This window comes from Oncorhynchus mykiss, chromosome 19 (genome assembly GCF_013265735.2).
Source record: "Oncorhynchus mykiss isolate Arlee chromosome 19, USDA_OmykA_1.1, whole genome shotgun sequence".
In the NCBI taxonomy this organism is placed as follows: domain Eukaryota; kingdom Metazoa; phylum Chordata; class Actinopteri; order Salmoniformes; family Salmonidae; genus Oncorhynchus; species Oncorhynchus mykiss.
Genome location: NC_048583.1, coordinates 3,533,598 through 3,556,135, shown reverse-complemented (window position 1 = coordinate 3,556,135; position 22,538 = coordinate 3,533,598). Strand labels below are relative to the sequence as shown.

Here is a 22,538-nt window from a genome sequence, read left to right as displayed (position 1 = left end):
TGTTGAGTTTGACAAATCATGAGGCAAATGGGTCTAAAGAAACAGCACTTTGCTATTAAACTCTACCGACAAACATATAAATGCAACATGTTGTTTTGGTCCCATGAGCTGAAATGTTCCATATGCACAAAAGCAAAGCTTATTTCTCTCCAATTTTTTGGCACAAATGTGTTTTACGTCCCTGTTTGTGAGCATTTCTCCTTTGCCAAGATAATCCATCCACCTGACAGTTGTGGCATATCAGGAAGATTATTTTAAAAAGCATGATCATTACACAGGTGCACCTTGTGCCGGGGACAATAAAAGGCCACTCTAAAATGTGCAGTTTTGTCACACAACCCAATGCCACAGATGTCTCAAGTTTTGAGGGAGCATACAATCGGCATGCTGACTGCAGGAATGTCCACCAGAGCAGATAATTGAATGTTAATTTCTCTACCATGAGCCTCCTCCAACGTCGTTTTAGAGAATATGGCAGTACATCCAACCGGACTAAAAACTGCAGACCATGTGTTACCACGCGTTTATATTTTTGTTCAGTATAAATCAAAAGTGGCGCTGCCACACCTGATTTGAAAACGAAATGCCGACTTGCAACAGATGTTCCGGTGGCCCTGAGACCGAATTGGCCTTTTAAAAGGATGGATTGGATGGATTTTAGTACCAATTTTAAATTGTTGGTGTTGAGCTCGGGTATGGCCATACCCAACTGCCGTCTCTCTCTCTCTCTTTCCATCTCTCACTCACTCACTCACTCACACAGATTTCTCTCTGGAGTGACCTTGTCCCTGTAAACCACGGCTGCCTCGGAGGAGAGGAGAGGGGGATGTGGAGGAGAGAGGGGTGTTACAAACCCATTAACTAGCCTACTAATATTGTTGCGTTGGTTAAGTCTAGGGGTCTTTGGCCTCGTTACATGGTCTGTAACCTGACTCATTATGTCTAGGGGTCTTAGTTACATGGTCTGTAACCTGACTCATTATGTCTAGGGGTCTTAGTTACATAGTTACATGGTCTGTAACCTGACTCATTATGTCTAGGGGTCTTAGTTACATAGTTACATGGTCTGTAACCTGACTCAATATGTCTAGGGGTCTTAGTTACATAGTTACATGGTCTGTAACCTGACTCATTATGTCTAGGGGTCTTAGTTACATAGTTACATGGTCTGTAACCTGACTCATTATGTCTAGGGGTCTTAGTTACATAGTTACATGGTCTGTAACCTGACTCATTATGTCTAGGGGTCTTAGTTACATAGTTACATGGTCTGTAACCTGACTCAATATGTCTAGGGGTCTTTGGCCTCGTTACATGGTCTGTAACCTGACTCATTATGTCTAGGGGTCTTAGTTACATGGTCTGTAACCTGACTCATTATGTCTAGGGGTCTTAGTTACATAGTTACATGGTCTGTAACCTGACTCAATATGTCTAGGGGTCTTAGTTACATAGTTACATGGTCTGTAACCTGACTCAATATGTCTAGGGGTCTTAGTTACATAGTTACATGGTCTGTAACCTGACACATTATGTCTAGGGGTCTTAGTTACATAGTTACATGGTCTGTAACCTGACACATTATGTCTAGGGGTCTTAGTTACATAGTTACATGGTCTGTAACCTGACTCATTATGTCTAGGGGTCTTAGTTACATAGTTACATGGTCTGTAACCTGACTCATTATGTCTAGGGGTCTTAGTTACATAGTTACATGGTCTGTAACCTGACACATTATGTCTAGGGGTCTTAGTTACATAGTTACATGGTCTGTAACCTGACTCAATATGTCTAGGGGTCTTAGTTACATAGTTACATGGTCTGTAACCTGACTCAATATGTCTAGGGGTCTTAGTTACATAGTTACATGGTCTGTAACCTGACACATTATGTCTAGGGGTCTTAGTTACATAGTTACATGGTCTGTAACCTGACACATTATGTCTAGGGGTCTTAGTTACATAGTTACATGGTCTGTAACCTGACACATTATGTCTAGGGGTCTTAGTTACATAGTTACATGGTCTGTAACCTGACTCATTATGTCTAGGGGTCTTAGTTACATAGTTACATGGTCTGTAACCTGACACATTATGTCTAGGGGTCTTAGTTACATAGTTACATGGTCTGTAACCTGACACATTATGTCTAGGGGTCTTAGTTACATAGTTACATGGTCTGTAACCTGAATGAATGTGTGCATTTGTGAGAAATCAGCATATGCACCTCAATGTTGAATGTACTGTGCCTAGGGAGAGAGCAACCTTACCTTGGTCCAGGGCCAGCTCTGTCTCTCTTGACGTCTGGGTCGGCCAGTCCAAGCAAATGATTATTTCTTCAGATGGTGCTGAAACTTAAATATGTACAAAAAAGAAAAGGCCTTCCCAAACTAAAGACTCAAAAAACTAACGAAAGCCCTCGAACAAAACGAGTTGGTTCCCCAAGCTGCCACTGTGACATCACCTTAATTGTCAGTACCTGATGTGCTTATCAAGCCTTGGCTCAGCACCTAGACCTGGTTGTTGCCCTCTGGTGGTGGAGTGTGGAAGTGTATCCTGGAGAGTGTTTGTCTATGTCCTAACACTAACCTTCCCCTCCACATCATAACAGGGGGAAGAGTAGGAAGTGCCATCATGTGACTGACACCCCCTGACTCACATTTGATCATATGCCCCATTCACTACCACACCCTCCAATGTGCTCCAATGCGTATTTTGTCATTATTGATTAGGTGTTGTTGGGACATCAATATCTATTAGCATGAATTAAATTAATAAACCCCCAACAGAATGTCAGTCGCATTGAATCCCAGCCATCTCTATGGTCCAGTGTTTATCTGTGCCTCATCATCCATATAGCCCCTGTGGTGTGTATTCCACGCTGATTCTCCAGACAGTGAAAAGAGCAGCTGAAGGAAGGAATTGGACAGTCATTCACAGGCTGCCTGTACAGCCACCCTGTAGAACAGTGTCACTCATCAATATTCTGAGGCGTGTGTGTTTGTTTTATGTGTGACAAATGCATCCCTTTCACAGACTCCACCCTCCCAGTGAATAGGCTTAACACAGCACCTGCCACAGAGGGAGAGATGGAGATAGAAGGAATAGAAAGAGAGAGAGAGGGGTGGCGAGAGGGGAGTGATGGGAGAGGGGTGGGGCCTCCTGCTTTCAAGGATGCACATTTTTCTTCTCTCCTTTATCTCTGCTCTCCCATCAGTTGGAACCTCGGTATGAACCATCTGCATCCTCCCACCTTCTCTTCTCCTTTTCATCCCTCCATCCATCCGTCCATCCTCCCCCTCACATGTTCACCCTGGGAGTGAAGGAGAGCGAGATGTTATTCTCATGTCCCTCCCACTTGCCGCTCTGCGCACACTCCTCCCTCCCTCCCTCCATCCCTAGCAGCATCTCTCTGTGTGTTTTCTTCACAGTACTATTGAAAGAACCAATGTGAGATACACAGAGATGCCGAGGCTGAGCTTTGTCTAACCGTGTGTTTGTGTGAAAGAGAACCTCTAACGCCTATTGGTCCCAAATGCTGCAGTGTGTGTTTGTTGCAGTGTGTGTGTCTGTGTGCGCGGCTGTGTGTGTGTGAGGCATCACTAGGGGACATTGCATACTACCGCTGATCCTCTGAAGAAGAGATTATCTTCATCATCATCGTCAGTGTTTCTGCCTACATTTGTTCCTTTCTCTCTGAGGATTCTACTACAGACTAGACCTGGACTATCTCTACCATACTGTTACTGCCTCTACTGCAGGTGGCAGAAAAACAATGCTATTTTTGGCGCCATTTTCTCTTGTTTTCCATTGGCTGGGGGTACAGCTCGAGTGTAATTTTTTCCCCCTACGCTCCCGCACTCATTCACAGCTCCTGTAGCTCTCTCTCGCTATCTGGGAGTGGTGTAGCTCTCCCTCTCCCTCTATCTGGGAGTGGTGTAGCTCTCCCTCTCCCTCTATCTGGGAGTGGTGTAGCTCTCCCTCTCCATCTATCTGGGAGTGGTGTAGCTCTCTTTCTCCCTCTATCTGGGAGTGGTGTAGCTCTCTCTCCCCCTCTATCTGGGAGTGGTGTAGCTCTCTCTCCCCCTCTATCTGGGAGTGGTGTAGCTCTCTCTCCCCCTCTATCTGGGAGTGGTGTAGCTCTCTCTCCCCCTCTATCTGGGAGTGGTGTAGCTCTCTCTCCCCCTCTATCTGGGAGTGGTGTAGCTCTCTCTCTCTCCCTCTATCTGGGAGTGGTGTAGCTCTCTCCCCCCCTCTATCTGGGAGTGGTGTAGCTCTCTCCCCCCCTCTATCTGGGAGTGGTGTAGCTCTCTCTCTCCCTCTATCTGGGAGTGGTGTAGCTCTCTCTCTCCCTCTATCTGGGAGTGGTGTAGCTCTCCCTCTCCCTCTATCTGGGAGTGGTGTAGCTCTCTCTCTCCCTCTATCTGGGAGTGGTGTAGCTCTCTCTCTCCCTCTATCTGGGAGTGGTGTAGCTGCTCTTTTGGACTTGTTTTTGTTGGGAGTCTTTTTCTCTTGTTCCCTCCTTGGAGGATTATCTACCTAGAGACCAACCTAGTCTGGAGGAGGATCTACCCTAGAGACTAACTTAGTCTGGAGGAGTATCTACCCTAGAGACCAACCTAGTCTGGAGGAGTATCTACCCTAGAGACCAACCTAGTCTGGAGGAGGATCTACCCTAGAGACTAACCTAGTCTGGAGGAGGATCTACCCTAGAGACTAACCTAGTCTGGAGGAGTATCTACCCTAGAGACCAACCTAGTCTGGAGGAGTATCTACCCTAGAGACCAACCTAGTCTGGAGGAGTATCTACCCTAGAGACCAACCTAGTCTGGAGGAGTATCTACCCTAGAGACTAACCTAGTCTGGAAGAGGATCTACCCTAGAGACTAACCTTGTCTGGAGGAGTATCTACCTAGAGACCAACCTAGTCTGGAGGAGTATCTACCCTAGAGACCAACCTAGTCTGGAGGAGTATCTACCCTAGAGACCAACCTAGTCTGGAGGAGTATCTACCCTAGAGACCAACCTAGTCTGGAGGAGTATCTACCTAGAGACTAACCTAGTCTGGAGGAGGATCTACCCTAGAGACCAACCTAGTCTGGAGGAGGATCTACCCTAGAGACTAACCTAGTCTGGAGGAGGATCTACCCTAGAGACCAACCTAGTCTGTAGGAGTATCTACCCTAGAGACCAACCTAGTCTGGAGGAGTATCTACCCTAGAGACCAACCTAGTCTGGAGGAGTATCTACCCTAGAGACCAACCTAGTCTGGAGGAGTATCTACCCTAGAGACTAACCTAGTCTGGAGGAGTATCTACCCTGGAGACTAACCTAGTCTGGAGGAGTATCTACCTAGAGACCAACCTAGTCTGGAGGAGTATCTACCCTAGAGACTAACCTAGTCTGGAGGAGTATCTACCTAGAGACTAACCAAGTCTGGAGGAGTATCTACCTAGAGACTAACCCAGTCTGGAGGAGTATCTACCTAGAGACTAACCTAGTCTGGAGGAGTATCTACTCTAGAGACCAACCTAGTCTGGAGGAGTATCTACCTAGAGACTAACCTAGTCTGGAGGAGTATCTACCTAGAGACTAACCTAGTCTGGAGGAGTATCTACCTAGAGACTAACCAAGTCTGGAGGAGGATCTACCCTAGAGACTAACCTAGTCTGGAGGAGTATCTACCTAGAGACTAACCTAGTCTGGAGGAGTATCTACCCTAGAGACTAACCTAGTCTGGAGGAGTATCTACCTAGAGACTAACCTAGTCTGGAGGAGTATCTACCCTAGAGACTAACCTAGTCTGGAGGAGTATCTACCTAGAGACTAACCTAGTCTGGAGGAGTATCTACCCTAGAGACTAACCTAGTCTGGAGGAGTATCTACCTAGAGACCAACCTAGTCTGGAGGAGTATCTACCTAGAGACTAACCTAGTCTGGAGGAGTATCTACCCTAGAGACTAACCTAGTCTGGAGGAGTATCTACCCTAGAGACTAACCTAGTCTGGAGGAGTATCTACCCTAGAGACTAACCTAGTCTGGAGGAGTATCTACCTAGAGACTAACCTAGTCTGGAGGAGTATCTACCCTAGAGACTAACCTAGTCTGGAGGAGTATCTACCTAGAGACCAACCTAGTCTGGAGGAGTATCTACCTAGAGACTAAAGACTAGAGACAGTGGATTGTTCCCTCCTTTTTTCTTTACTTCTATACTAGAGGAATCTCTCACCAGAGACATGTTATGGTCTCCTAGACTCTCTCTGTCTAACTTCCATGTGAAGTTGACAGCCAAAGGATTGTTCCGCAATCTCCAACTCCTCTCGGGATGCAAGAAGACCACTGTGGTGTTCCATGCAGGTCTGAGACACACACACACACACACACACCTCATCACTCCATCCATCGTACCCCTCCTCCGTTGTCTTATCTCCCACGTTCCCTATTTCTACCCCCGTGCCGCGGCAGCCATTGTTGCCTTGCAGTCCTTCTTTACCAGGGGGTTCTCTCACTGTTGTGTATAGCCGCCATGTCTACAAATTAGATGCCACTCTCTATGAGTCTGTGTCTGTGTGTGTATTTGTGTGTGTGTGTTTTCTACACTAGTGGCTCCACCATAGCGTGGTGGTGAATAGCCGGCAGGGCAGAGGGCTTCTTCTAACCGTGAAGCCCAGAGGGCCTTGACTCCCATGGTACCCAGACACACAGCCTCATCTGGCTCCTAGTAGCCTGACCATCGTTCTGTCATTAAACCACTATGTTAAGACGGTCTGGGACAGGCCTTTTCTTTGTGTTCTGTGTCATTGTATCTATTATGAAGCAGTACTATGGGCTGGCATGCTGGTTTTGTGTCAATCACAAGCTTGACTCCTCCCTCTATCTGTTTCAAATGGTTATACATCTATTTACTGAGTCGTTTTTTTCTTGCTATTTAGTCTTTGGCATTTCGTCTGTTGAAACCTGTACTTTAGCCTGACCTGTTGTTTTTGTATTCAAACTAGACTCCACATCTCTGTCTGCGTTCTATTTCTGTTATTAAATGGTTATGTCTATACCGGCTAGAATAGCAGTGCAACGGAGTGTGTAATAGTAAAACCGTAATATGACGTGTTGTTTTGTATCCAAGCTCAGGCTGCACGTGTCTGTCTGAGGGCGGCCTCCATCTTAGTGGTTTAGAGACCCACTTCTCTGCTGCGAGAGAAATGTAGGTTACAGCAGGCTTTAGTCACTGCCTGCTCTGCGGCAAGGTTGCCCATTCGTGCAAGAGCTAATCTCAATGTTTTTTCAGTGTTCGCCTGATGAGGGAATTATCTGGTGGAATGAGGACAGAATATTCCAAAGGAGGGACCAGGGAGAGATGTTCCCTTTCTGAAATCTGTCTGGTGTACTGGAGAGAGTAGTGGTATTTTGGGAGCGATAAGATTATACATTCTCTAAAGGAATGTTTATATTCTCTAATGAATTCAGCCAGCCATGCCTTCTGGGTCTCATATTTATGTGATGAACAGATATCAAATCTATGTTATTTTTATACCAGGCAACCTGTTTTTAGGGATGTAGGCTAATTTAAAACAGGTCAATAAGCATTTTTGTACAGGCATACTGCTGGGCAGACCCAATCAGGGGAGCACTATAAGGACCCCAGTTCAGTGTTGCTAGGCACACATGTGCTAATGACACCCCATGTTCTCTCACTCACTCCACACACCGACCACAGGAGGTTGGTGGCACCTTAATTGGGGAGGACGGGCTTGTGGTAACGGCTGGTGCCAAATAGGTGGAATGGTATCAAAAACATCAAATACACATGGTTTGATGCCATTCCATTGTCTCCGTTCCAGCCATTATTATGAGCCGTCCTCCCCTCAGCAGCCTCCACTGACGTCGATATTTCTCCATGTGTTGCCATGGATACAGCCGGGTTGGGAGTGCAGTCGCCTCGTTAGACAAGCGATACGGTCTACGAGGCCCCAGTTATTGCAGTTAATGAACTTTGACTGGACTGCAGGTGGGCCAGGGGTCCTTCTAGATTTTCTAGGAGTCTGTAGCCGTGTCACCGGGGATATGTTCACTTGCGCCTGCATCTCAACTGACACCCTGTTCCCGATATAGGGCCCTGGTCAGAAACAGTACACTATGTGGGGTACAGGGTGGTATATGAGAAGTTCTCGGCCTTATTGGGGGCTTGGTTTATTTACAATGTGTCTTACACTTCAGTTTCTAATCATACTTATATTCCATAGTCACCTCAAGGTTGTCAAAGAGATAGCGTCTAATACTGAGAGAACAGCCGGTAAATATGTTCTGTGAAGCCCATTATAGGCCAGGCTAGCGCACAGACTCTCGCCCTCCTGCCTGTGGCCCAGCAAGCTTTTACATGGGTGTATCCAATGCTGTTGACGCCACATCTTTTAAGTAATGTACATCAAAATCCTCATTTGACAAACCTGCTGCAGATGCAGTTTGCGGATTAATGCCGTCAGATTCGCACTTTTCATTTTCCAGATTTGATGTTTCATCTGAGCACAGTAGGGGGTATCTTTAATCCCACCCAGATTAAGACTGCGGGCTTGTGTGTGTGTGTGTGTGTGTGTGTGTGTGTGTGTGTGTGTGTGTGTGTGTGTGTGTGTGTGTGTGTGTGTGTGTGTGTGTGTGTGTGTGTGTGTGTGTGTGTGTGTGTGTGTGTGTGTGTGTTAGATCTGTCATCTGAGTAAATCAAACCCTTTTGAAACGTATTCCCAACCGAACTGAAACCATGTTGGTGTTTGAGGATACTGTAGTTTACCAGAATGTAGAGTGAGAGTTGGACAGAGAGCCAATCCCTCATCAACTGTACAGTATTAATTACATTCTCCTGACTGCTGCTCCAATGGGCTGGCAAATTAAAATACAACCCACTTCATAGGATGGATTAAGACTGGATTACTGTGTGTGGGTGTGTGTGTGTTGGGGGCAGTAGCTTTTCCACCCAGATCAGACTTTCACAGCACTGAGCTGTGTTTGTGTGTGTGTGTGTGTGTGTGTGCAGGGGGTCATAATTTTGGCTATAGCTTTTGCACACTGCTCAATGCTCTGAAAGGCTGTTCTGGGTGGAAAAGCTACTGCCCCCAACACCCACCCACACACACACACACACACACACACAGTAATCCAGTCTTAATCCCTCCTATGAAGTGGGTTGCATTTTTGCGACCCAGCCCATTGGAGCAGCAGTCAGGAGAATGTAATTAATACTGTACAGTTGATGAGGGATTGGCTCTCTGTCCAACTCTCACTCTCTACATTCTGGCAAACTACAGTAGCCTCAAACACCAACATGGTTTCAGTTCGGTTGGGAATACGTTTCAAAAAGGTTTGATTTACTCAGATGACAGATCTAACACACACACAGCCGCACACACACACACACACACACACACACACACACACACACACACACACACACACACACGCGCGCCATCCTCAACTAAAAGACACCCTCTCCGCTCGTCTTCTTCCTCCTCTCATCCAGCCACTCATCTCTCCCTTTCAGTAGCACCTCTTAACGTCTCCTCTAGACACTGATCCAAGATCAGTGTAGTGTTTCTCCCCATGATAGTCATGACTTGTGGAGGAAAAGCTGATCCTAGATCTGTGCCCAACTTCCATCCAGATACTTTTTTTTCCCTAACTTGTAAAATATGTTCCAAATGGCACCACCTTCCCTATATAGCGCACTGGTTAAAAGTAGTGCACTAAATAGGGAGTAGGGTGCCATTTGGGATGCACATAATATCCCACTGCATGCTAAGTGGCTAACTGACTGACATCTCTCTCACAGACTGGGCCCTGAACCTCTATCAGCCTGCATGGCAGATCTCAGGTACACACTCTGCAAAATGTCTGCTTGACTCTTTTTTCCTTCCAGAAAGGAGAACGGAGAAAAAATAAGCACAAGACATTTTGTAAAAGGTGACGATATGTTGCTGAATATGATGGAAATATATCTGAAGCTCCTCCCAGTAAACAGAAATACTACTGGCAATCATGTTATATAATAGTGGTATATATATTGGTCCAGTGACATCCGCCTCTGAGGCAGATCAGATAAACCCCCATGGCCTTTGTTTTGGTTCTCTTTAGGAGTTTCCTCCCTAAACCAAGATGATTGTCATAAATTACAGTTGTTTATGCTTCTGAATGAAGACTATTCATGTGGGTTGTGTGTGTGTGTGTGTGTGTGCGTGCCTACTGGGAGGATGTTTTGGTTTCCCCTCCCTGGTGTGTTAAAAGAGATTTAGCGATTAGCAGTCACCCACAGGATGCCCCTGTGTGTGTGGGTGTGGTGTTGTCGTTTGGGTGCTGTGGTTGGCTGTGAAAACACAGGATGAAAGTAGGCACCGCTCCCCCTGTTAGCTCAAGCCATGCATGGGGACATCCAGACTGGCAGTGGTGCGACATGCTCGAGGAAGCGTTGAAACTCTGTGTGTTACGGATAGTCTCTAGTCGTGTGTGTCCCAGGGTGTGGGGTTGTCGACCACAATGCCATTAGAAGAGGCAGACACACTGACAGAGTGCTAATTACCCACTAACACACACACACACACACACACACACGTTTCATACTCAAGCATGTTCCACCACTGTCTGTCCAGGTGTCCCTATGCACACACACACTGATGCATTGAATTTGGAAACAGAAAATGCATGACAAGAAAATATTTATAACCCAAATGGCAGATTAGTGTCAAACTGTTAATAAATGGCTGTTGACTAATAGGATAATGCAATGTAATTGGAGATTGGATTAGTAAATTGTTTGATATGAGTGTGTCTGAGCCCATGCTGGTTATTCTAGAACTAGACTGATGGAGTTTGAGCTCCATGCTGGTTATTCTAGAGCTAGACGGATTGAGTTTGAGCTCCATGCTGGTTATTCTAGAACTAGACTGATTGAGTTTGAGCTCCATGCTGGTTATTCTAGAACTAGACTGATGGAGTTTGAGCTCCATGCTGGTTATTCTAGAGCTAGACGGATTGAGTTTGAGCTCCATGCTGGTTATTCTAGAACTAGACAGATTGAGTTTGAGCTCCATGCTGGTTATTCTAGAACTAGACGGATTGAGTTTGAGCTCCATGCTGGTTATTCTAGAACTAGACAGATTGAGTTTGAGCTCCATGCTGGTTATTCTAGAGCTAGACGGATTGAGTTTGAGCTCCATGCTGGTTATTCTAGAACTAGACAGATTGAGTTTGAGCTCCATGCTGGTTATTCTAGAACTAGACGGATTGAGTTTGAGCTCCATGCTGGTTATTCTAGAACTAGACAGATTGAGTTTGAGCTCCATGCTGGTTATTCTAGAACTAGACTGATTGAGTTTGAGCTCCATGCTGGTTATTCTAGAGCTAGACGGATTGAGTTTGAGCTCCATGCTGGTTATTGTAGAACTAGACGGATTGAGTTTGAGCTCCATGCTGGTTATTCTAGAACTAGACGGATTGAGTTTGAGCTCCATGCTGGTTATTGTAGAACTAGACGGATGGTGTTTGAGCTCCATTCTGGTTATTGCAGAGACAGATGGAGTTTGAGCTCCATGCTGGTTATTGTAGAACTAGACGGTTTGCTTTTGAGCTCCATGCTGGTTATTGTAGGGCTAGACCGATGGAGTTTGAGCTCCATGCTGGTTATTGTAGAACTAGACCAATGGAGTTTGAGCTCCATGCTGGTTATTGTAGGGCTAGACAGATGGTGTTTGAGCTCCATTCTGGTTATTGTAGAACTAGGCAGATGGAGTTTGAGCTCCATGCTGGTTATTGTAGAACTAGACGGTTTGCGTTTGAGCTCCATGCTGGTTATTGTAGAACTAGACGGATTGAGTTTGAGCTCCATTCTGGTTATTGTAGAGCTAGACAGATGGAGTTTGAGCTCCATGCTGGTTATTGTAGGGCTAGACAGATGGAGTTTGAGCTCCATGCTGGTTATTGTAGGGCTAGACAGATGGTGTTTGAGATCCATTCTGGTTATTGCAGAGACAGATGGAGTTTGAGCTCCATGCTGGTTATTCTAGAACTAGACAGATTGAGTTTGAGCTCCATGCTGGTTATTCTAGAACTAGACAGATTGAGTTTGAGCTCCATGCTGGTTATTCTAGAACTAGACAGATTGAGTTTGAGCTCCATGCTGGTTATTCTAGAACTAGACAGATTGAGTTTGAGCTCCATGCTGGTTATTCTAGAACTAGACGGATTGAGTTTGAGCTCCATGCTGGTTATTCTAGAACTAGACAGATTGAGTTTGAGCTCCATGCTGGTTATTCTAGAGCTAGACGGATTGAGTTTGAGCTCCATGCTGGTTATTCTAGAACTAGACAGATTGAGTTTGAGCTCCATGCTGGTTATTCTAGAACTAGACGGATTGAGTTTGAGCTCCATGCTGGTTATTCTAGAACTAGACAGATTGAGTTTGAGCTCCATGCTGGTTATTCTAGAACTAGACTGATTGAGTTTGAGCTCCATGCTGGTTATTCTAGAGCTAGACGGATTGAGTTTGAGCTCCATGCTGGTTATTGTAGAACTAGACGGATTGAGTTTGAGCTCCATGCTGGTTATTCTAGAACTAGACGGATTGAGTTTGAGCTCCATTCTGGTTATTGTAGGGCTAGACAGATGGTGTCTGAGCCCATGCTGGTTATTCTAGAACTAGACTGATGGAGTTTGAGCTCCATGCTGGTTATTCTAGAACTAGACAGATTGAGTTTGAGCTCCATGCTGGTTATTCTAGAACTAGACAGATTGAGTTTGAGCTCCATGCTGGTTATTCTAGAACTAGACAGATTGAGTTTGAGCTCCATGCTGGTTATTCTAGAACTAGACAGATTGAGTTTGAGCTCCATGCTGGTTATTCTAGAACTAGACAGATTGAGTTTGAGCTCCATGCTGGTTATTCTAGAACTAGACAGATTGAGTTTGAGCTCCATGCTGGTTATTCTAGAACTAGACGGATTGAGTTTGAGCTCCATGCTGGTTATTCTAGAACTAGACAGATTGAGTTTGAGCTCCATGCTGGTTATTCTAGAGCTAGACGGATTGAGTTTGAGCTCCATGCTGGTTATTCTAGAACTAGACAGATTGAGTTTGAGCTCCATGCTGGTTATTCTAGAACTAGACGGATTGAGTTTGAGCTCCATGCTGGTTATTCTAGAACTAGACAGATTGAGTTTGAGCTCCATGCTGGTTATTCTAGAACTAGACTGATTGAGTTTGAGCTCCATGCTGGTTATTCTAGAGCTAGACGGATTGAGTTTGAGCTCCATGCTGGTTATTGTAGAACTAGACGGATTGAGTTTGAGCTCCATGCTGGTTATTCTAGAACTAGACGGATTGAGTTTGAGCTCCATGCTGGTTATTGTAGAACTAGACGGATGGTGTTTGAGCTCCATTCTGGTTATTGCAGAGACAGATGGAGTTTGAGCTCCATGCTGGTTATTGTAGAACTAGACGGTTTGCTTTTGAGCTCCATGCTGGTTATTGTAGGGCTAGACCGATGGAGTTTGAGCTCCATGCTGGTTATTGTAGAACTAGACCAATGGAGTTTGAGCTCCATGCTGGTTATTGTAGGGCTAGACAGATGGTGTTTGAGCTCCATTCTGGTTATTGTAGAACTAGGCAGATGGAGTTTGAGCTCCATGCTGGTTATTGTAGAACTAGACGGTTTGCGTTTGAGCTCCATGCTGGTTATTGTAGAACTAGACGGATTGAGTTTGAGCTCCATTCTGGTTATTGTAGAGCTAGACAGATGGAGTTTGAGCTCCATGCTGGTTATTGTAGGGCTAGACAGATGGAGTTTGAGCTCCATGCTGGTTATTGTAGGGCTAGACAGATGGTGTTTGAGATCCATTCTGGTTATTGCAGAGACAGATGGAGTTTGAGCTCCATGCTGGTTATTCTAGAACTAGACAGATTGAGTTTGAGCTCCATGCTGGTTATTCTAGAACTAGACAGATTGAGTTTGAGCTCCATGCTGGTTATTCTAGAACTAGACAGATTGAGTTTGAGCTCCATGCTGGTTATTCTAGAACTAGACAGATTGAGTTTGAGCTCCATGCTGGTTATTCTAGAACTAGACGGATTGAGTTTGAGCTCCATGCTGGTTATTCTAGAACTAGACAGATTGAGTTTGAGCTCCATGCTGGTTATTCTAGAGCTAGACGGATTGAGTTTGAGCTCCATGCTGGTTATTCTAGAACTAGACAGATTGAGTTTGAGCTCCATGCTGGTTATTCTAGAACTAGACGGATTGAGTTTGAGCTCCATGCTGGTTATTCTAGAACTAGACAGATTGAGTTTGAGCTCCATGCTGGTTATTCTAGAACTAGACTGATTGAGTTTGAGCTCCATGCTGGTTATTCTAGAGCTAGACGGATTGAGTTTGAGCTCCATGCTGGTTATTGTAGAACTAGACGGATTGAGTTTGAGCTCCATGCTGGTTATTCTAGAACTAGACGGATTGAGTTTGAGCTCCATGCTGGTTATTGTAGAACTAGACGGATGGTGTTTGAGCTCCATTCTGGTTATTGCAGAGACAGATGGAGTTTGAGCTCCATGCTGGTTATTGTAGAACTAGACGGTTTGCTTTTGAGCTCCATGCTGGTTATTGTAGGGCTAGACCGATGGAGTTTGAGCTCCATGCTGGTTATTGTAGAACTAGACCAATGGAGTTTGAGCTCCATGCTGGTTATTGTAGGGCTAGACAGATGGTGTTTGAGCTCCATTCTGGTTATTGTAGAACTAGGCAGATGGAGTTTGAGCTCCATTCTGGTTATTGTAGAACTAGACGGTTTGCGTTTGAGCTCCATGCTGGTTATTGTAGAACTAGACGGATTGAGTTTGAGCTCCATTCTGGTTATTGTAGAGCTAGACAGATGGAGTTTGAGCTCCATGCTGGTTATTGTAGGGCTAGACAGATGGAGTTTGAGCTCCATGCTGGTTATTGTAGGGCTAGACAGATGGTGTTTGAGATCCATTCTGGTTATTGCAGAGACAGATGGAGTTTGAGCTCCATGCTGGTTATTCTAGAACTAGACAGATGGAGTTTGAGCTCCATGCTGGTTATTGTAGGGCTAGACCGATGGAGTTTGAGCTCCATGCTGGTTATTGTAGAACTAGACCGATGGAGTTTGAGCTCCATGCTGGTTATTGTAGAGCTAGACAGATGGAGTTTGAGCTCCATGCTGGTTATTGTAGAACTAGACCGATGGAGTTTGAGCTCCATGCTGGTTATTGTAGAGCTAGACCGATGGAGTTTGAGCTCCATGCTGGTTATTGTAGGGCTAGACCGATGGAGTTTGAGCTCCATGCTGGTTATTGTAGAACTAGACCGATGGAGTTTGAGCTCCATGCTGGTTATTCTAGAACTAGACAGATGGAGTTTGAGCTCCATGCTGGTTATTGTAGAGCTAGACAGATGGAGTTTGAGCTCCATGCTGGTTATTGTAGAACTAGACAGATGGAGTTTGAGCTCCATTCTGGTTATTGTAGAGCTAGACAGATGGAGTTTGAGCTCCATTCTGGTTATTGTAGAACTAGACCAATGGAGTTTGAGCTCCATTCTGGTTATTGTAGAACTAGGCAGATGGAGTTTGAGCTCCATGCTGGTTATTCTAGAACTAGACAGATGGAGTTTGAGCTCCATGCTGGTTATTCTAGAACTAGACAGATTGAGTTTGAGCTCCATGCTGGTTATTGTAGAGCTAGACCGATGGCGTTTGAGCTCCATGCTGGTTATTGTAGAACTAGACGGATGGAGTTTGAGCTCCATGCTGGTTATTGTAGAACTAGGCAGATGGAGTTTGAGCTCCATGCTGGTTATTGTAGAACTAGACCGATGGCGTTTGAGCTCCATGCTGGTTATTGTAGAACTAGGCAGATGGAGTTTGAGCTCCATGCTGGTTATTGTAGAGCTAGACAGATGGTTTTTGAGCTCCTTGCTGGTTATTGTAGAGACATATGATGTTTGAGCTCCATGCTGGTTATTGTGTACCTAGACAGATGGTGTTTGAGCTCCATGCTGGTTATTGTAGGGCTAGGCAGATGGAGTTTGAGCTCCATGCTGGTTATTGTAGGGCTAGACAGATGGAGTTTGAGCTCCATGCTGGTTATTGTAGGGCTAGACAGATGGAGTTTGAGCTCCATGCTGGTTATTGTAGAGCTAGAGTGATGGTGTAGGCGTAGGCTGATACAGTAGATCAAAACCTCATACAGTACAGTGTGTGTGTATGTTTTTGTTCCAGCCCTGTCTAAACTGAGGTCTAAGATTGAAGACCATGATTAGGTGATTATTAGACTCAGATGTGTTAGTGGGGGGCTGAAAAACCTGCTGACACTGTATCCCTCTAGCCCCAGGACTGCCCATCAAGGTGACACATGAAGCCTGTTTCTATGACTGAGGGGTTATTGACAGTGTGGTGGCCATAAGGGGGCAGTATCACAGTGTTTAACCCTCTTAGGGAGAAGGTCATAGCTCAGCTGGTGTGGTGATGGGACGCCCATAGTGTTATAGCACTCTGCCTCTCATTGAGTTGACTGTGTCAGGTGGACATCTTCATATGCAAACACTATTAAAGAGAGCTTTACTAACACTTTATATGTGATAGCTTTAGGGAAAGATAGAGATGGTTGATCTGGCATTTATAGATATGATGATTATGATGATCAACATGAAGTATCAGGCATAACTCTATTGACAGTCTGCTGATGATTATGATGATCAACATGAAGTATCAGGCATAACTCTATTGACAGTCTGCTGATGAGTATGATGATCAACATGAAGTATCAGGCATAACTCTATTGACAGTCTGCTGATGAGGATGATGATCAACATGAAGTATCAGGCATAACTCTATTGACAGTCTGCTGATGAGTATGATGATCAACATGAAGTATCAGGCATAACTCTATTGACAGTCTGCTGATGAGTATGATGATCAACATGAAGTATCAGGCATAACTCTATTGACAGTCTGCTGATGAGGATGATGATCAACATGAAGTATCAGGCATAACTCTATTGACAGTCTGCTGATGAGTATGATGATCAACATGAAGTATCAGGCATAACTCTATTGACAGTCTGCTGATGAGTATGATGATCAACATGAAGTATCAGGCATAACTCTATTGACAGTCTGCTGATGAGTATGATGATCAACATGAAGTATCAGGCATAACTCTATTGACAGTCTGCTGATGATTATGATGATCAACATGAAGTATCAGGGATAACTCTATTGACAGTCTGCTGATGAGTATGATGATCAACATGAAGTATCAGGGATAACTCTATTGACAGTCTGCTGATGAGTATGATGATCAACATGAAGTATCAGGGATAACTCTATTGACAGTCTGCTGATGAGTATGATGATCAACATGAAGTATCAGGGATAACTCTATTGACAGTCTGCTGATGATCAACATGAAGTATCAGGGATAACTCTATTGACAGTCTGCTGATGATCAACATGAAGTATCAGGGATAACTCTATTGACAGTCTGCTGATGAGTATGATGATCAACATGAAGTATCAGGCATAACTCTATTGACAGTCTGCTGATGAGTATGATGATCAACATGAAGTATCAGGGATAACTCTATTGACAGTCTGCTGATGATCAACATGAAGTATCAGGGATAACTCTATTGACAGTCTGCTGATGAGTATGATGATCAACATGAAGTATCAGGCATAACTCTATTGACAGTCTGCTGATGAGTATGATGATCAACATGAAGTATCAGGCATAACTCTATTGACAGTCTGCTGTCGGGTCAAGAGCTGTGGCCAGTTTTCCCTCCTAATAAAACATGGCATGCAGCTTCAGTCAGGCATGAAATCTCCATGGTCCACTTTGCTCTGAGACAACAAAATACATAGGAGAGGGATGGAGGGAGAGGAGAAGAGATGGCAAAATGAGGGAGGGAGAGAGGGATGAAAGGGAGGGGGGATAGATGGACGGAGAAAGGGAGGGGAGAGAGGGATGAAAGGGAGGGGGAGAGAGATGGACAGAGAAAGGGAGGGCGTGGATGGTTTTGTCTCCTAACTGCACTGTGGCTTGATGCTAATGCACTCCTAATGGATCCTTGGATTCTACCTCGGGCCCATCATTACAGAGCTATCCCAGCATGCACTGCTGCACTGTTTCTTAGCTCCACTGGGGTTTCAGTCGGTGTCTGCTCAGAGACCTTTAGGCGTATCCTACTGCATGCTAGTGTGTATGTTGTGTTTCTATGTTGTGGAGAGTGGAATGTGAGAGACCATGCTAAAAGTACTGGCCAGAACACTCAACCGACCTTGCTCTCTTTCAGTGGACAAGAACAAGGCTCGGGGGGCGCCATTGGCGAGGACCCTCTCCCAGACCAGCACCACTACTCAGGTAGGAGGACCCAGCCAACCCCAGCCGCCCCAACCAGACCTGGTCCCAGTCCCTGCCGTCCCTCTCCCAGTCCAGGGACCAGTGGTCTCGGCATCCCGCCCGGCCCGGGCTCTAGTGGAGGCTAAGCCAGCTACGGAGGCCCAGTACCGTGCCCAGTGTGAGAAGAAGAACCAGAGCCTTCAGCAGCTCCGACGGCTCCTGGACCAGGGCAACCGTCGGATAGAGGCCCTGGCTACCGTGGTGCAGCACCTCTTCACCGAGGTAACACAGGAATATGTCTGGGTTTTACTGCACCTTGGTGTGCTGTTCTGTCACCCTTACCTACATGTACAAATGACCTGGACTAACCTGTACCCTCGCACATTGACTTGGCACCGGTACCTCCTGTATACAGCCTCGTAATTGTTATTATTATTTGTTTTTGTTTATTTAGTTAATATTTTCCTAACTCTATTTTCTTAACTGGGTTATATGTTAACGAAGGGCTTGTAAGTAAGCATTTCACGGTAATGTCTACACCTGTTGTATTCGGCGCATGTGACATAAAATGTGATTTGTTTTGTTTGTTGTAGTTAGGTGCTTGGTGAGCTGAAAGGAATGTCCTCGGTCTATTTTAGTAACTATGGCCTTGTTGTTATAGAGGGCAGAGAACCAGATCTGTCCTCTGTGTGTGTTTGAGTAGTGCCATGGATATAATTCATGTAGCAATATAGATATAGTGGGTGTTGGTTGGTTGACTTGCAGAGCTTCTGTTTACATGACTGAGGAGGAGGAGGCAGGAAGGACCGTAAATCTCACCACACCCACTCACCATTTAGGGTCCATGGCTGTCATCAAATACACAGGACCTTTCCATCCAGAACTATGACTTGATGAGTGGGTGTCAACGGTATGCTGTGGATGGCTGAATGTGGATGGCTGAATGCATGAAGTATCTGTTGTCTCTGCTGTCTTCTGTTGTCCACTGCTAAAACAGCCAGTTCAAGGTGTGTGTGTGTGTGTGTGTGTGTGACTGCCTGCCACCAGTCAAAAGCAGCCTTTCAATCATAACACTGGTGACACTGCTATCCCCTATCAATATCCTACAAAATCCCATCCATATCTTATATAGTGTCCATCTATACGTGGCTTTGGCTTTCTTAGACAAGGATCCTGTTGAGCCAAACTGAATTCCTGGTTCATGTCTTTTGAGGGTGTGTTCTATCAGTGTTTTAAGCCAGCGATTGGTCCAGCCAGGCGAGTGGGTGTGGCTTGTGTGCATAATACCGCCTGTCACAGAATCCCGGACTTGAATAGGCTGCTGTGTAAATATTTGCAGAGATATTTACCCTCTGTCTTCAGGACGAACATTTGGAAACGCTCATTGTGATCAAGTGACATTTCTTGACAGCACATGTTAAACACAGTAGGATATTTTTAATTATACGCTTTGTGTATTTAGGATTGAGAGGAATCATCCCCAAATTAAAACACAAAGTATAGACCAGAATCTACTAACAGAGAGAGAGAGAGTGAGGTTTCACTACTCTGTAAATCCTTTCATGACAGGCTTTTCCACATGAATCTTTGTCATACTTTTAATTATTCTGGTACGGCAGGAACATGTTTGGAATAGCAGTGATAATCTGCTCCAGGCGCCGAAATCCCTGGGCGTTTATAAAGTATACTGGCTCACCTTGCTTTAAAAGTTTTATGAGGGCATAGTGAACTTTTCAAATTCTTCATCTGTATGACAACTGGCTAGGGAATGTGCAGCTCACAACCTTTTCCCCCAGATTCTCTCTTTCATTCTCTCTCCGTTTCTCTCTCTCCCTCTCTTTCATTCTCTTTCCATCTCTCTCTCTCTCTCTCTCTCTCCCTCTCTCTTTCATTCTCTTTCCATCTCTCTCTCTCTCTCTCTCCCTCTCTCTTTCATTCTCTTTCCATCTCTCTCTCTCTCTCCCTCTCTCTTTCATTCTCTCTCTCATTCTCTCTACCATGTCCTAAAGCTGATTTGGTCCTTAGTTTCTCCTCACACTTACAACATGACAGCAAGTCCCAGTTGTATCTGATATGCTACCCCACATCTGGTATGAATGAAGAACTGTAACATCACGGTTATGTGTTTAGAGGAGGGGGGGGGGGGTAGGGAGGGAATGAGGGAGGCAAAGATGGATACATGGAGATGGAGGGAAGGGTGGTCTACAGCCTTGTGATGTGATGTTGACCCCGCCTACCGTCTGCTGACCCTACCTGACCAGAGGTGTTACACACACTGAGCTTCACATTAACACACACCGTCTGTCTGTCTCTCTGCCTGAGTGGTGTGATAGACTGTGTTCTCTCCCATCACGGTCTCTCTGCCTGAGTGGTGTTATAGACAGTAATCTATCTGTCTGTCTGAGTGGTGTGATAGACTGTTCTCTCCCATCACTGTCTCTCTGCCTGAGTGGTGTGATAGACTGTCTCCCATCACTGTCTCTCTGCCTGAGTGGTGTGATAGACTGTGTTCTCTCCCATCACTGTCTCTCTGCCTGAGTGGTGTTATAGACTGTTCTCTCCCATCACTGTCTCGCTGTCTGCGTGGTGTGATAGACTTCTCTCCCATCACTGTCTCTCTGCCTGAGTGGTGTTATAGACTGTGTTCTCTCCCATCACTGTCTCTCTGCCTGAGTGGTGTGATAGACTTCTCTCCCATCACTGTCTCTCTGCCTGAGTGGTGTTATAGACTGTGTTCTCTCCCATCACTGTCTCTCTGCCTGAGTGGTGTTATAGACTGTTCTCTCCCATCACTGTCTCGCTGTCTGCGTGGTGTGATAGACTTCTCTCCCATCACTGTCTCTCTGCCTGAGTGGTGTTATAGACTGTGTTCTCTCCCATCACTGTCTCTCTGCCTGAGTGGTGTTATAGACTGTTCTCTCCCATCACTGTCTCGCTGTCTGCGTGGTGTGATAGACTTCTCTCCCATCACTGTCTCTCTGCCTGAGTGGTGTTATAGACTGTGTTCTCTCCCATCACTGTCTCTCTGCCTGAGTGGTGTTATAGACTGTTCTCTCCCATCACTGTCTCTCTGCCTGAGTGGTGTGATAGACTGTGTTCTCTCCCATCACTGTCTCTCTGCCTGAGTGGTGTTATAGACTGTGTTCTCTCCCATCACTGTCTCTCTGCCTGAGTCGTGTGATAGACTGTGTTCTCTCCCATCACTGTCTCTCTGCCTGAGTGGTGTGATAGACTGTGTTCTCTCCCATCACTGTCTCTCTGCCTGAGTGGTGTTATAGACTGTTCTCTCCCATCACTGTCTCTCTGCCTGAGTGGTGTTATAGACTGTTCTCTCCCATCACTGTCTCTCTGCCTGAGTGGTGTGATAGACTGTGTTCTCTCCCATCAATATCTCCTGTAAACCTGGTTTCATCTCCTAGAGAAAAGAACAACCATGTGGTTTCACCTTCCACAACATTCACTCCTCCACAGGTGCTGTTGTGTGACAGACTGTGAACTGAGCGGTCATTTAGATAGTAGAAAATCATCTCCACTATGCTGTTCTGAATCAGACAACGTTGGTTTCTTTATCAAGTTAAGGAAATCATTCGTTGTGTCAAGTGCTGTATCAAGTCAAGGGATTCCTGCTTCAGTCCGGTTGGTTTCCTTTTCCACTTTCTAACCGAAAACCCCTCTGTGGAGGAGACAGACAGCTCTGGAATGCTTTTCTGGCTTTCTATTGATTAAAGAGATGGATTGAAGGGGAGACGGGGGAGGGAGAGAAATGGAGGAGGGACTGGGGGGAGAGAGGGACTAATGCACCAGCTGCAGTTTCAAGCCTCCCTGCAGGTGGGGAGAGAAGGGTAAAGGGGTGGGTCTGTTGGGTTCCACCACATCACCTGTGAGCTGTACATCTGGGGGTATCAATAACCTCGCCCCCTAGCTTCAAGCCCTACCGTAATCCTCCTGATAGAGGGAGAAGAGAGGTTCCTATCTGAGGAACAGCAATGAGCTCTCTGAATGTAGTAGAGGTTGTCAAGCCAACTAAACACGAGAGCAAACTTAAAACTCTCTAACAGAGTAGTAATACTAATGAGTGTCCCCCTAGATTAAAATGTCCCCCTAGATAAACCCAGGTCGCATTCATAAGGGCACATAGTAGTGAAGCGT

The 22,538-nt window shown here is 45.5% G+C and overlaps 1 protein-coding gene across 3 annotated transcripts in view; it reads left to right on the top strand.

The window, feature by feature from the left end:
* LOC118941414 (microtubule-associated tumor suppressor 1 homolog) overlaps positions 1-22,538 on the top strand; it is a 90,456-nt gene that overhangs the window by 51,918 nt on the left and 16,000 nt on the right. For all 3 annotated transcript variants that reach the window (XM_036953975.1, XM_036953976.1, XM_036953974.1), the window contains one exon: positions 18,343-18,671. In XM_036953975.1, coding sequence (XP_036809870.1) covers positions 18,343-18,671 — 329 coding nt within the window. The remainder of the gene's footprint in view (positions 1-18,342; positions 18,672-22,538) is intronic.